This window comes from Schistocerca serialis, chromosome 4 (assembly GCF_023864345.2).
Source record: "Schistocerca serialis cubense isolate TAMUIC-IGC-003099 chromosome 4, iqSchSeri2.2, whole genome shotgun sequence".
NCBI lineage: Eukaryota > Metazoa > Arthropoda > Insecta > Orthoptera > Acrididae > Schistocerca > Schistocerca serialis.
Window position 1 is genome coordinate 432,860,885 of NC_064641.1, and position 15,583 is coordinate 432,876,467.

General features: G+C 43.1%; 1 protein-coding gene across 1 annotated transcript in view; it reads right to left on the reverse strand.

Moving 5' to 3' along the window:
- Positions 1-832: 832 nt before the first annotated feature.
- LOC126474517 (venom carboxylesterase-6-like) overlaps positions 833-15,583 on the reverse strand; it is a 55,514-nt gene continuing 40,763 nt past the window's right edge. Inside the window, exons 6-8 of the mRNA XM_050101987.1 lie at positions 9,416-9,545; positions 2,799-2,931; positions 833-1,001 (exon numbers count right to left, since the gene is read on the reverse strand). Coding sequence (XP_049957944.1) covers positions 833-1,001; positions 2,799-2,931; positions 9,416-9,545 — 432 coding nt within the window. The remainder of the gene's footprint in view (positions 1,002-2,798; positions 2,932-9,415; positions 9,546-15,583) is intronic.

The following is a 15,583-nucleotide window of genomic DNA, read 5'->3' on the forward strand; positions in this document are numbered from 1 at the left end:
GTCTCGTCTCCTTTCTTCACCATTGTTATGTGTTTAACACACAAACCAACTCCTCTAACTTCCCTGCAAACAGTTTGTCGAGAATGCGACAGCCGTGTTGACATACAAAGTGCAGTCAGTGCCAGATATTTATCTTGTTTTCCAAGTTGCTCTTGATAGACGAAGATTTTCGATCTGAAAACTGTCCGCAGCACAATTAAAGCTGAAAACACCGTGACTTGTGACTGAAATGTTTCAAGGCGCCCTGTGTCCTAAAGCGTTGTACTCGCTCCTCCAAGCTATACAATCACGTTCTCGGTGTATGGGGTACAGTTTAACTTTAATGAGAAATTAATTCGTCTTTGATTGTTTACACACATTCGACGACATTTTTCACGTTCATTAAAATGTTCAAAGCCAATATGGTTAGAAAATAGATCGTGTGATTGGTGATGCGGTAGACAGACATCAAACTTCGACGATGTTGTAGAGGAATTTAAGGCAGTCGTTAGGCAACAACGACGAAGAACCTTGCACCCTGTTGTCTTGATGGTAACAAAAAGAAGTATACATGCAGGTTGAAATTGAGTATATTTTTGCATCCACATTTTCATTTCGTGTATATACTTTCAAGGACAGGATCGTATCTGCATTCTCAACGATACGTTAGAGTGTACAAAGTAGCATTACAGGTACATAACAGAGCAATGATGAAAATGAAATTCAGCTGTGTGATATCTACAGAAATTTTTGGAAAGAATGACTAATGGGAGTATTATCAAACGCATCACAGTATGTTTTATGGTGCACTGCGTAACGCCGTGTGGCCTGTAGTTGTTGAACACATCTCCCACTAGTATGTGCCAGGGTACGGCAGAAGCGGCACATTTTGGTTCCAGAAGTCCATGCGTTCGCTGTCCTTATTGTGGGCGAGCGTGAAGTTGGCCTGCATCAGCAGGTAGCTGCGGCTGGTCAGGTCATACGGCTCCCAGACCACGGGATCCGCCTCGGGCGTAGGGTTCCTGGAAGAGTGCGAACAGAAGTGTCAGTCGTTCCTGGAAGAGTACAAAACAGGAGTGTCAGCCGCACGCTGGTTTCTTATGCTTTTTCAAAGCTTTCATTGGGTCTAATATTTCCTGTCTTCACTTCTTACACACCAAGGGAAAGTCGTGTTCTACGTTAAATATTTCCTGTTATTTCTACGAAATCGATGTTGTAGTTTTAATTCGTTCACACTTGTGCCGATAGTGTTACAGTGAGCCGCGCGCAGTGGCTGCGCAGTTTGAGGCGCCATGTCAGTCCAGAAGGTCATGAGCATTGGCTTTCGGGTCAATGGTGAAAATATTTCCAAAACGGCTAAGTTTGTAAATAGTTCGCGTGCCGCCGTGCTACAAGTATGCCGTGCATGGCGAAATGATGCTATCCAAAATTTTGCGTTGAGGCTATTCTTGTACACCACTGGCCGTAGATGACAGGGCTGAAGATAACTTCAGAGATGTATATTGGTCAACAGACGTGCAACTATTGAGCCACTGACAGCCCAGATGATGCAAGAGGCTACCAACAGTGTCTCCTCAACGAGTATTTAGCGAACGTTGCTGCGTATGGATGATGTTTGGTTTGTGAGGCGCTCAACTGCGCGGTTATCAGCGCCCGTACAAAATCCCAAGTTTTACGCAGTCAAGTTTTTTTACATGATCAGAATATAGCCACTGTCACGAATGATGATGAAATATTGAGGGCAACACAAACAGCCAGACCCCAGGCAGATAAAATCCCCAACCCGGCCAAGAATCGAACCCGGGACCCCGTGATCCAGAGGTAGCAATGCTAGCCACTAGACCACTGCTGCGTATGGGCCTCCATGGTAGGTCCCTGTTCATGCACCAATGCTGACTACTTTTCATCGGCGCCAAAGGATAGAACTTACACTGACTACTGGTCATCGGCATGATGGATAGAATTTACACGCCCGTACCGCAACTAGACGTCCAGTGAGTGGCGAGTAGCGGCATTTTCAGACGAGTAACATCTTATGCTCCAACAGACTGGAACCAACCACTCAGAAGGGTCCAGGCCGGAGGAGTGAGCGTTACGGTCTTTTTTAATGTTTTCGAGCGTTTTCCTTGGTGACTTTGTCATGCTGATAGATCAACACAAATATGCATCTAGCCTTGAAGACCCCCCCCTCCCCCCCCCCCCCCCCCTCCCCGTGCAGTGAATTTTTCCTCGGTGCCATGGAAACTACAAATGTGTCATACAGCTTGAAGTGGACGTGTGTGATTCAAAGAGCAGCAGGATTAGGTCACAAAACTCCCTGGATTTAAACCGAATTGATAATCAGTAGGACCACCTCGATCGGGCTGTCCCCGTGCCAAAGGTCCTCAACCGAGTTCTACAGCGCAGCTGGCCATGGCACTGGAGTCCAAATGGCTCTATATCTTTCTCGCTACTTTCCAGAATCTTAATGAGTACGATCCGGCTCGTCTCGGATCGGTCCACGCTGCAAACCGGGCTTATTGTGGGTTTTGAAAGGTGGTCACATTAATGTGACTGGACAGTGCATTATAGTCTTCTGGGATTAACGTCTTTAAACTTTGGCACTTTTGAAACTTATGATTACTTTAGGGAGAAAGATTGAGTGAATGATGACAGCTTTGTCTGAAGCGGTTTGGGCAAACAATAGAAAGCTTAAACCGGAAATTCCAGACGTTAATATTGTTTTAGAACAGACATAACATCAACAATCTCAAGAAAGTAATAGTAGTGCGAGAATAAGATAATATTTCTTAGCTTATGCTTATTTTATGGACACATACCCGAATTTTGCAAAGTTGGTCCAAAGGCGCAAAACATTTCTGCGTACTCGGTCCTCCTCGGACTCTGGATCCAAATTATACTCAGTATCCTTCCGCACAAAAAGAGACGGCAATTCTCCGCTATGTATGACGCCTGAAAAGTTATGTTGATCACACTCTGAACTTTGCTAAAACAATATGAGCATGCAACATGACGCGTAGCCACTTATAAAAAAAAATCTGTGTTCCGGTTCTGCCTTTTACTGACACTATTATATTAAAGCACTGTGGATGAATATTATGCAAATACGGTTACATGTTTCAACAGCAAAAAATTCTGAAATAACTCCTCATTTAAGTGGTGGTGAATGTTATCAACGGGGGCACGATCTTTGGTTAAGCACAGAGCCTAGAACAGAGTAAAGTATGATGTCAAGGACTGCTTAGCTGACTGATTAATTCGTCATAATTAAACTATTATGAATTACATGTTACAGCAAGAAGTAAAGTACCACGTATATTAAAACACCAGACTTTTGAAAGATGAAGTGCTTTCATTATTTTAGCTTTCACATTTGTAATCTCGATAATTAGTACTTCATAAATTACATGCCGTTGTGCAAAGATTTCCATTTCGCTAAGACTGAACAAACAAGTTATTCGAAGGGGTTTCAGAAACTGTTACATATGTCTTCCCGTGCTAATACCACTGTGCAACTAGAGAGCACATTGTTCTTGCGGACATCGTTCTGCTGTGATGCCGATAACAAGTGCTTCACAGTCTGTGATTAAAATGGCGCAGCAACTGGAAACAAACTCCAAAGTTGAAGTGCGCTGGCAGTACGATTCATGCTAACAGAAAATTTAAATAGCTCTCAATTTCTTAGTTAATTTCTTTCAGAACATGGACCAAATGCAGTGTCGCGCCCAGCCATGGGGCCATGATGAGAACAATTTGACCAAGGGCACACTGACATGCGACATGCTGATAGGGCAATCCTGATCTCGCGCCATGCGGTTTCCATCTTTTCCCCATGCTGAATGAATACATGTAGCGGAAAGAGATTTTGCAACGATGAGAACGTTCAGCGATTCTCACTTGGCTCTGAGACCAAGGAGGGGATTTCTACCGTCGAGGAATTCAACGATTGTCAGAACGTCCCTGGCGTTTCTTACAGCGCGTATGTTGAAAAATGGTGACATACATCCGAGACACTTTGAATCGTAGTACAGCATTTAATAAAAGTTAGTTGACCTCTGTAATAATGTGTACCTTACGGTAACGGATCAAGAAAGTAAGGGAATAGGAGAGTCATATAAATAGCAGAGTGAAAACCACTACGTTCGAATAGAACAGCACTGCTCAACCACACAGAAATATCAATACGAGGCAGCCGATAGGTGTAAACATTTCGACACAGTTAGTGGGTCATTGCTGTGCGGCATCAACGCCTCTATGGGTGACTCTGCGCAAGCTCAGAGGAAAGTGGTTGGAGGAGTGCTGGCCAATGTGCCTGCGTTATTCTCGTAACATCGCTAAGGAGGACACAGTAATGCATATCAGTGGTTTGACAAAGCAGTTGCAACCCAGAAATAAAGAGGTGAAGCGTCTTTGATTAGTAATCAAAACGTCCTCAGTCACGGGTTCGAAACCAATCTACACTTAAACTTCGATTAATAATCAGCATTGGCGGCCGCAGACGTCCGGCATAAGAAGTAACTCTCATTCTGCCAACGGCCTTTTCCAAATAGCGGAGGAGCGCATAGAGGCTCAGGGCACTCTCCTGACCCTGAGGTGGGAAACTGCCGCTAAAGACGAAGGATCAGCAATGGTCAAGGTCGTGAGGATGCAGAAGGCAATGGAAACCACTGCATTAAAGACACATGTCATTTTCCCAAAGGACATGCGGTTTGTAGTTAAAAAAAATATCGTGATGATCTCTGCAGTCGCACAAGATTCCGGAACAGTCCCCCGTTCGAATCTCCGGGAGGGGCTGCCAAGGGGGAGGCAACCATGAGAAAAAGTTTGAGTAGTCAACGAAATGATGATGTTATAAGAGTCGAGGCTTTGAACTTCAGAAGCATGATTGCGGCAGGGAAGCTAGGAAATCAGAAAAAGGAAATACAAAGGCTCAATCTATATACACTATAGTGAAATGGAAAGGGACAACAATTTGTAGTCTGATAAGTATACGGTAATATCAGCTACAGCAGAAAATCGTCTAACGGAGTAGGACTTGTTATGAATAGAAAGGTAGGGCAAAGAGTGTGTTGCAGTGAAGTGTTCAATGATAGAGTTGTTCTTGTCAAAATCGACAGCAAACCAACACGACAACGATACTTCATATACACATGCCGACGTCGCAAGATGAAGACGAAGCGATAGAGAAACTGTATAAGGACATTGAAAAGGTAATACAGTACATAAAGGGAGAAGAAAATCTAATAGTCACGGGAAACTGGTATGCAGCTGTAGGGGAAGGAGTAGAAGAAAAGGTTTCAGGAGAATATGGGCAAGGGACAAGAAATGAGACAGAACGGAGACTAATTGTGTTCTGTAATAAATTTCAGCTAGCAAATAATCTGCCCAAGAATCACAACAGGAGGAGACATACTTGAAAAAGACGGGTGACATAGGAAGATTACAGTTAGATTACATCAGGGTCACACAGATATGCAGAAATCAGATACTGGATTGAAAGGTGTACCCAGGAGCAGATATAGACTCATATCACAAAGTAGTAGTGATGAAGAGTAGACTGAAGTTCAAGATAGTCAGGAAGAATCAATACCCAAAAAAGTGGGATACGGAAGTACAAAGGGGTAATAAGACTCGCTTGAAGTTCTCTAGCGCTGTAGATACAGCAATAAGGAACAGCTCAGTAGGCAGTACAGTTGAAGAGGAATGGACATCTCTAAAAAGAGCAGTCACAGAATTTGGAAAGAAAAATACCGGTACAAGGAAGGTAACTGCGAGGAAACCGTGGGTAACATAAGAAATACCTCATATCATCGATGAAAAAAGGAAGTACAAAATGTTCAGGGACATTCGGGAACACAGAAATACAAGTCGCTGAAAAATGAAATTAATAGGAAGTGAAGGGAAGCTAAGGCAAAATGGCTCCATGAAAAATGTGAAGAAATCAAAAAAGAAAAGATTGTCGAAAGGACTGACTCAGCAGACAGAAAGGTCAGATCAACCTTCGGTGCCCATAAAAGCAAGGGTGGTAACAATAAGAGTGCAACCGGAATCCCACTGTTAAATGTAGGAGAGAGAGCGGATAAGTGGAAAGAATACACCAAAGTCATCTATGAGGGGGAAGATTTGTCTGATGTGATAGAGGAAGAAGCAGGAGTCGATTTGGAAGACATAGGAGACCCAGTATTAGAATCACAGTTTAAGAGAGCTCCGGAAGACTTAAGATTAAATAAGGCAGAAGGAATAGATAACATTCCATCAGAATTTCTAAAATCGTTGGGTAAAAGGGAAACAAAGTTACGTTGGTGTGTATTGTGTATGAGTCTGACGACATACCATCTGACTTTCGGAAATATATCATCCACACAATTCCGAAGATTGCAAAAGCTGACAAGTGCGAGAATTATCACTCAATCAGCTTAACAGCCCATGCATCCAATTTTCTGATAAGAATCATATACAGTAGAATCAAAAAGAAAATTGAGGATGTGCTAAATGACGATCAGTTTGGCTTTAGAAAAGGTAAAAGCACTAGAGAGGCAGCAAAATTACAAAATATCAAGACACGTTCATAGGATTTGTCGACCTGGAAAAATCGTTCGACGATGTAAAATGGTGCAAGATTTTCGAAATTCTGAGAAAAATAGGCGTAAACTGTAGAAAGACACGGCTAGTAAACAATACGTACAAAAGCCACGAGGGAATAATAACAGTTACGACCAAGTGCTCATATTAAAATGGGTTGATGGGGATGTAGTCATTCCCCCCTACTGCTCAACTTGTACATTGATGAACCAATGATAGAAATAAAAGAAATGTTCAGGAGATGAATTAAAATTCAAAGTGAAAGTATATGAATGATACGACTCGCTGATGAAATTACTGTCCTGAATGAAAGCAAGGCAGAATTAATGATCTGCTGAATGGAATGAACAGTCTAATGAGTACAGAATATTGATTGAAAGTAAATCGAAGAAAGACGAAAGTAATGACAAGTAGCAGAAATGAGGACAGCAAGAAACTTAACATCAGGATTGATTGTTACGAAGTAGATAAACTTAAGTAATTCTGCTACCTAGGCAGCAAAATAACGAATGATGGACGGAGCTAGAAGGACGTCATAAGCATATTAGCACGGGCAAAAAGGGCATTCCTGGCCAACAGAAGTCTACTAGTGTCAAACATAGGCCTTAATCTGAGGATGAAATTTCTGAGAATGTACGTTTGGAGTACAGCAATGTATGGTAGTTGAGTAGTGACTGTGGAAAAAATCGACGCAGAAGAGGATCTAAGCATTTGAGATGTGGCGCAACAGGCTAATGTTGAAAATTAAGTGGACTAATAAGGTAAGGAATGAAGAGATATCGCACAGAATCGAAGAAGGAAGAAATAAGTGGAAAACACTGACAAGGAGAAGGTTCAAATGGTTCAAATGGCTCTGAGCACTATGGGACTTAACTGCTGTGGTCATCAGTCCCCTAGAACTTAGAACTACTTAAACCTAACTAACCTAAGGACATCACACATATCCATGCCCGAGGCAGGACTCGAACCTGCGACCGTAGCGGTCACGCGGTTCCAGACTGAAGCGCCTAGAAACGCACGGCCACTCTGGCCGGCCAAGGAGAAGGGACAAGATGATAGGACACCTTTTAATATGTCATGGAATTAGTTCTATGGTATTAGAGAGGGCAAAAACTGTAGAGGGAGACAGAGATTGAAATACATCCAACAAATAATTGAGAACGTAGGTTGCAAGTGCAACTCTGAGATGAAGCGGTTGTCACAGGAGAGGAATTCGTGACGGGCCGCATTAATCCAGTAAGAAGACTGATGACCGAAAAAAAGTAAAATAAAATAAAGCTAATGTAGCAGGAAGATAGATCGCTGAAAACTCGTAAAAAGCGGAACCGATTCGGTTATAACGATAAACGTCTCCTTAACACCAAAAATACTCCAACTCGCTGTGGTAGAGGCAATCGATCAGTAGGATCGATGGCGTTCACATCTTTCGCCATCGATTCTCGGATTATTGTGTTGTGACACCTTGTGAATGAGATTGTTCCTATGTCGGTCATACTCTTGCCACGTTACAAGATGACCACTGATCCATTACGACGGATGATAGAAGTCATCGTCGAGTACCAGCTGCCGCTGATGGATGGTCCAGGGGCCTAGTATCGTCTCGCCAGCCCGGGGAACAAACTGCTCCAACTCTAGCGTCGCTTGGGGTAGACGGCCTACCGAACCTGCGGTTAGGATCAGCATTCATCACGATCTCACAGCATCAGACATAGCAGTCCAATTGATGGAAGAAGTTGGGCAGTGACCTAGAAAGAACAACCTATTGCAAGAGCGGCATGTGATACACCACGTACTCGCGCTGTGGCCACCGTCGCCTCCGCCATAAGCCTCCGACGGGGCCTGCCTTCCGCACCACGGGCGGCAGCCCGTTTACTAAAAGTCACTGACCTGAGCACAGGGCTGATGCAGCGAAGTGCCAAGGCACCAAATTCCGACAAAGATGCGGCAACGAGTTGTACGCAGAGGAATAAGTGAAGTAATATTTAATTCTGTTTTATTGCGTCTAGTGACGCCAGAAATGCTCCTCGGTTATCACCCTAACAAAACACAAGGGGCTTCCAGCCCGCAAGTGGATGACCCTTACATTACTTTGAGAAGTTTCCTCGTGGATGGACATTTTTCCTAAAAGAGACAGCAAATCAGTAAGTCTTACGTTTCGTAAGCCCTACTTAGCGTTAGTTCCCTTAGTTTGCTCGAAACTGTTGCTGACGTCAGACGTGGATCTAATTTTTGCAGAAAGTGGAAATTAATAGAAGAAAAATAGACGAAAGAAAGAAGTAATGTCGGATTATAGACGGTCCAAAACCATGGATGTCACAAGAATGGCGAAGAAGTCGGACCTGTCCTCTTCCGAGGATCGAAATGTAATTCGTTGTAATCGATTCAGGAGAAATATGGTACTCCTGCTTGTCCGAGAAGGATTTTAAACTCATCGAATCACGATTCCAGAGGCTTAAGCACTCCACCACATTAAACGATGACTGAAAGAAGCTACAGTCTCTGTGTCAGAGTACAGCAATTTGTAAGCAAAACATTTTCTGCCTCAGACAAAATCTGATAACGTGTGGGGCTACCTACTCTCGTAAATGGATAAATGTCTTTTCGTTAAACCACGTCACCAACTTGGACATGTAGTACACAGAAGTGACGCGTAGCTATGGGTACGTGTGGCTCCATTCTGAAGAAGATGTTTAATCTACATTCACAAACACTTTTATTGCTTCAACAACATGTTACTATGGATAAAATAAAAAGGCATATTTTATGAACAGAAAAATAATTTAAGTGTCAACATTAAGATATAATGCCATGCGTTAAATTATCGCTGAAAACATGTATGTAGTCAACCACTTACCCCATTCATTTGTAGGAACGTTAGGCCCATGATAGTCGAATTCGTAGTAATACACTGGTACGTCAGCTAACTGGGTCAGTTTTCTGACCAAGGAATCAGTCGGCTCGAAGAAGGTGATGTCTTCGTTCAGCTGATGCAATAAGGCAATCTTGTTACGAAATGGTACTCAAATATTTAAAAAATGCTGCTACGTTAACGAAATAGTTAGTAAGTAAAACGTGTAGAAGTGAAAAATCAGTTGCATGTAACGTCTCTTGGTTCTGCAATTTCAACCATCCTGAAACAATCTCGTGTTTAGACGAGTATTCGACAAAAAAGTGTAACATCTGCTTTATAGTTTTATAAATTTAACATATGTTCTCTAGGAACCAGGTAGACAGTAACTGGGCACTTTGGTATTGACAATAAGCGCCTTTTTTTTATTCCTTACTTCTAACTTGAGTGAGTTTTCATGTACTCATTATGTAATTTACTCGAGTGGAGGCAGAATTTTGAGTTGATCACGTGAAACAGTATTTGATTTGAAACAGAAGATTAATGGTAACCGGGAGAACAACATAGGAAACGTGAATAATTCAAGAGACTTCATTGGTGATTTGGGTAAGAGATTGTTTTACTGAGTACTTAGAGGAGCATTATTCCGATCAAAAATAGCTAAAAGATTAATGTTGATAATTACACTTGAATTATTAGAATAGGTAATAGCCTTATACGTTTCAAATAAATTTCGTGATTTTGCGGGGAACTGTCCAGAACGATAATAATCACAGTGAAGTTAGTATTATTGTATCAACACCACAAATACGAGTGCGAAGTAGGGTTGTTAGGGTTGAAAGGCTCATCAAATGATAAGTGACTGTGTTTGTGAGCTCCTATTTAGCTCGTTCTGTTTTACTTAACATGGCTATTGTCATACTGTTGACTGTCATTGTCACAATGTTGTAATTAAAAGTGCGACCTATAGCACCAATAATTACAAGGTCGCTTAATGCAAAGAATTTACAATATCGTCTGTAAATTTAAAAGAAAGTTATTTAGACGAACATTCGTGAAACAAAAGATCGAAGATTATAATCTTGCAATTGACAGTTAATGGCAGATGTAAATGCGCATACAAAATTATTAAAAAAAAGTTAATTTTAAAAACTACAGGCTGCGGAATCGCAGACACCGGGTGATAATTAGATACATTTAAAGAACAGGTGTGCGAACAGTAAATATATGGAAAATTCTAGAAGTACACTGCCATATCACAAATTAGTTACATTTAAATAGAAAACGCAAGTATACAATAATGTCTACGTGGATACAGTGGTACTAAGACCAAAGCCACAAAACAGCCTTATTACAGCGAATAATTTAGCGCTATGTTGTAAACAGTATCGACGGGTTTGCCGCCGGATAACGTTGTACAAATTCCATAATATTCGTATTTTCTCGGAGTCGCTCTCCGACAGTTTCAGGTGGTCCAATCATGCTGTTGGCTAGGTACGACGGACGATATCGCCACATTGACGCCCCTGTATATAGAACACGCGCGCCAAGAAGTCCCAGAAAGATGACGGTGAGAATAAAACTTTCGTCTTTTCGTAAATCATGGCCTGTACCGTATTCAGATAGTGTTCTGCAATTGCCGACTTCTCCGGTTGGCGTAGGCGTGTGTGACGCTGATGTTCATAACTTCTTTTTCCATGACCAATATTCTGAACAAGTGGACGGTGTCGCCATGGGTAGCTCTCTGTCTCTTTGTGATGGGCAATTATTTTATGGAGGACTGGAGAAAAATTATTACAGTCAGTCACTCTCAAACCCTCTTTTTTTTCGGCGGTGTGTCGGAGATATATTTTTGGTGTGGCCACATGGGCTTGATACTTTGCCTAGGTTTCTTCAACATTTAAATTCGCCCCATCCGCATATAAATTTCGCAACGGAAGTCACGAAAGATGGTACTTTTACTTTTCTTGATGTTTTGCTACGAAGGAAAGCAGATGGAACCTTGGGACACATGGTCTACCGCAAGCCAACGCATACAAATCAGTATTTGCAGGCCACAAGCTGCCATCACCCGGCTCAATGCGATGGTGGATCATGCGCATTCAGTTAATAGAGTGCATGTGGTATCGGATCTTGAAAGCCTGTCGACTGAGATACAACATTTGAAGACAGTGCTCCGACAAAACGGTTACTCTGATGATGATGGTTTGTTTGTGGGGCGTTTCAACTGCGTGGTTATCAGCGTCCGTACAAATTCCCAACCGTTGCTGAATCCAACCTCGCCACTTTCATAAATGATGATGAAATGATGAGGATAACACAAACTCTCAGTCATCTCAAGACAGGTGAAAACCCCAGACCCGACCGATAATCGAACCCGGGAACTCGTGATTAGGAAGCGAGACCGCGACCGCGAGACCACGAGATGCGGACGGTTATTCTGAGTGACAGATACGTAAGGCATTCAGACTCAAGCGAGTTCACTCTATGGAGCAGAGTAAAGATAGGGAGACGCTCACCACTTTGGCCTTTCTGCCGTAATTTGGTGCCATGCGTCAAGAATCCGAAGAGTCCACGGAAGATGTGGCATATGGTGTGTCGCTCAGCCATCTGCGAAAAGCAGAAACCTGTTGGGTTTGGTTAAGGATGATCTTGGCGTGACTAAAAGTGGTTTGTATAGAATTCCCTACCTTTGTGGGGCGGCATATGTATCGCAGGTATGTCGCACAGTACAAGAACGCTGTGATGAACATCAGTATCGTACACTCCTACGCCAACCGGAGAAGTCGGCAATTGCAGAACACTGTCTGAATACAGGAGATAGCACGATTTACGAAAAGACTGAAGTTTTTTTCCCCGGCATCATCTTTCTGGGATTGCATCATTAAATAATCAATACATATTCGTTCAGCTGATAATCTCATCAATGGGGATGCAGGATTCAACTGAGCACAGTCTGGAAGCTTACATTGGCTACTATTAAATCACGACGAGAAAATCCAGTTTTTTCGATAACAGGTTCGTCGTAACGTTGGTCTATTTCGGTTTTTTAGTGAGTAAGATCTGGCCGCACTCATAGTAAAAATAGTGTACAGCGCACGCGCAGGAGGGAGCCTCTGTAATTTGTGGCAGAGGGCGTTGGAGTGTGGCGCCATCCATTGGCAAATAACTGGGCATACGTCATCTCCACCCCTGCGCATTCCTCGCGCGCGTGTTCTACATACAGGGGAGTCGACGTGGCGATACCGTCCGTCGTACCTAGCCACCAGCGTGATTGGACCACCTGAAGCTGTCGGAGAGTTGCTCCGAGAAAATATCGTGGAATTCGTACGTCATCCAGCGGAAAACCCGTGAAAACTGTTGTATTTTATATTTTGATCTTCCTATTACTGAAAAGCCAATGTGCTTACTGCTCATTGCGAGTGTAATGTGTTATCGCTTTGTGATTCATATGTATGCACTTTAAATTTCCGAAGGTATGAAATTTATTTTATTATATACTACTGTTTCTGTAAAACTGTTCTTTTGGCATATGTTAAAATTCGACTTGTACTATCACTTATCCTTTTTTATGTTTGTAGATCAGAAGATGACACCAAGTTGCTTACGAAACCGGTCGTTCTGGAGTAAATAATATTTAGCGATCTTGGTTTCAGAAGAAATTTCTGTCCGTTAAATTGACAGATCTCTCCCATCACACAAATGTGTGTAACCTATATTTTACTTTTTTGTTGCGCATTTACCTGTATTTTGTAAATGGATGGATTTCCACTTATGTCTTTCGTTTTTGTTTCACGCTTGACAGTAAGCTGTCTCTTTGGATCAATGTAGTCACTACGACTAATATCTCAGTTCATTAGATCGATGTTTAACTTTTTTTTATCTGGATTCTATCTACGGCGCGTATGACACGTAAAGTGTACTCTTTCAGTTGATCCATCTTCACACCAACTGCAAACTGACTGACAGCAGCAACCTACTAATACCACAAGTCTTCCTTCGTACTCATTTTCCTCTCTATCTTCTCTTGCAGGACAGCTTCTGGAGAGTTCATAGACGGAGTAAAGCTTGTCAGTACTATGAGTCATTTTCACAGCGGCGAATGGTTCAGTTGGAAGATTAATGCATACAATATACACTAAGGTGAACAAGAAATCCAGTGCAGCAAAGAGTATTAACTCGCTTCAGAAATAACTATCGCTGATGTGCGCGATTTGGATACCGTGGCTGTAACTAGGGGGACCAATTCCGAGATACCATTACAGTTAGTAATGAACTTGTCAGAGCTGGTGTAACGGTAGTGCGTTGTTAGCGCACTGTAGGCGGGATCACATATGAAACCTACTAGGTATCTTAATAGTCACATTGAACGCTAATATTCTGTGTCGTAGAACTTACAGTCGCACCACAGTGACATTCTGTCCCTTGTTGTCAATATGTAAAACTGTTTGCTAACTACTGCTCAAACGTCCAGGTGACCGTATTCGTTGTTCGTCTCTTTCTTTTGGTCAATATTGCACGGCAGCTCGTCACTGTCACTTTAGGACTTTCCGTTAATGAAACCATTGACTTGGGTAGCTGCTGTCACTGAGGTAACGATTTGAATTTATGTAAATAAAGCTACTTCCTGACGTTTTTTCTATATATGACGGGGTTACCTTATTAGTATGTTCAGTCGCTTCGTAATTACACTATTGGCCATTAAAATTGCTACACCACGAAGATGACGTGCTACAGACGCGAAATTTAACCGACAGGAAGACGATTCTGTGATATGCAAATGATTAGCGTTTCAGAGGATTCACACAAGGTTGGCGCCGATGGCAACACGCATCTCGTGGTCGTGCGGTAGCGTTCTCGCTTCCCACGCCCGGGTTCCCGGGTTCGATTCCCGGCGGGGTCAGGGATTTTCTCTGCCTCGTGATGGCTGGGTGTTGTGTGCTGTCCTTAGGTTAGTTAGGTTTAAGTAGTTCTAAGTTCTAGGGGACTTATGACCACAGCAGTTGAGTCCCATAGTGCTCAGAGCCATTTGAACCATTTTTGATGGCAACACCTACAACGTGCTGACATGAGGAAAGTTGCCAACCGATTTCTCATACACAAACACCAGTTGACCGGCGTTGCCTGGTGAAACGTTGTTGTGATGCCTCGTGTAAGCACTAGAAATGCGTACCATCACGTTTCCGACTTTCATAAAGGTCGGATAGTAGCCTATCGCTATTGCGGTTTATCGTATCGCGACATTGCTGCTCGCGTTGGTCGAGATCCAATGACTGTTAGCAGAATATGGAATCGGTGGGTTCAGGTGAGTGATACGGAAAGCCGTGCTGGATCCCAACGGCCTCGTATCACTAGCAGTCGAGATGACAGGCATCGTATCCGCATGGCTGTAACGGGTCGTACAGCCACGTCTCGATCCCTGAGTCAACAGATGGGGACGTTTGCAAAACAGCAATCATCTGCACGAACAGTTCGACGACGTTTGCAGCGGCATAGACTATTGGAGATCATGGCTGCGGTTACCCTTGACGCAGAATCACAGACAGGAGCGCCTGCGATGATGTACTCAACGACGAACCTGGGTGCACGAATGGCAAAACGTCATTTTTTCGGATGAATCCAAGTTCTGTTTACAGCATCATGATGGTCGCATCCGCGTTTGGCGACATCGCGGTGAACGCACATTGGAAGCGTGTATTCGTCATCGCCATATTGGCGTATCACTCGGCGTGATGGTATGGGGTCCATTGGTTACACGTCTCGGTCACATCTTGTTCGCATTGACGGCACTTTGAACAGTGGACGTTACATTTCAGATTTGTTACGACCCGTGGCTTTACCCCTCATTCGATCCCTGCGAAACCCTACATTTCAGTAGGATAATGCACGACCGCATGTTGCAGGTCCTGTACGGGCCTTTCTGGATACAGAAAATGTTCGACTGCTGAACTGGCCAGCACATTCTCCAGATCTCTCACTAATTGAAAACGTCTGGTCAATGGTGGCTGAGCAAGTGGCTTGTCACAATACGCCAGTCACTACTCTTGATGAACTGTGGTATCGTGTTGAAGCTGCATGAGCAGCTGTACCTGTACACGCGATCCAAGCTGTGCTTGACTCAATGCCCAGGCGTATCAAGGCCGTTATTATGGCCAGAGGTAGTTGTTCTGGGTA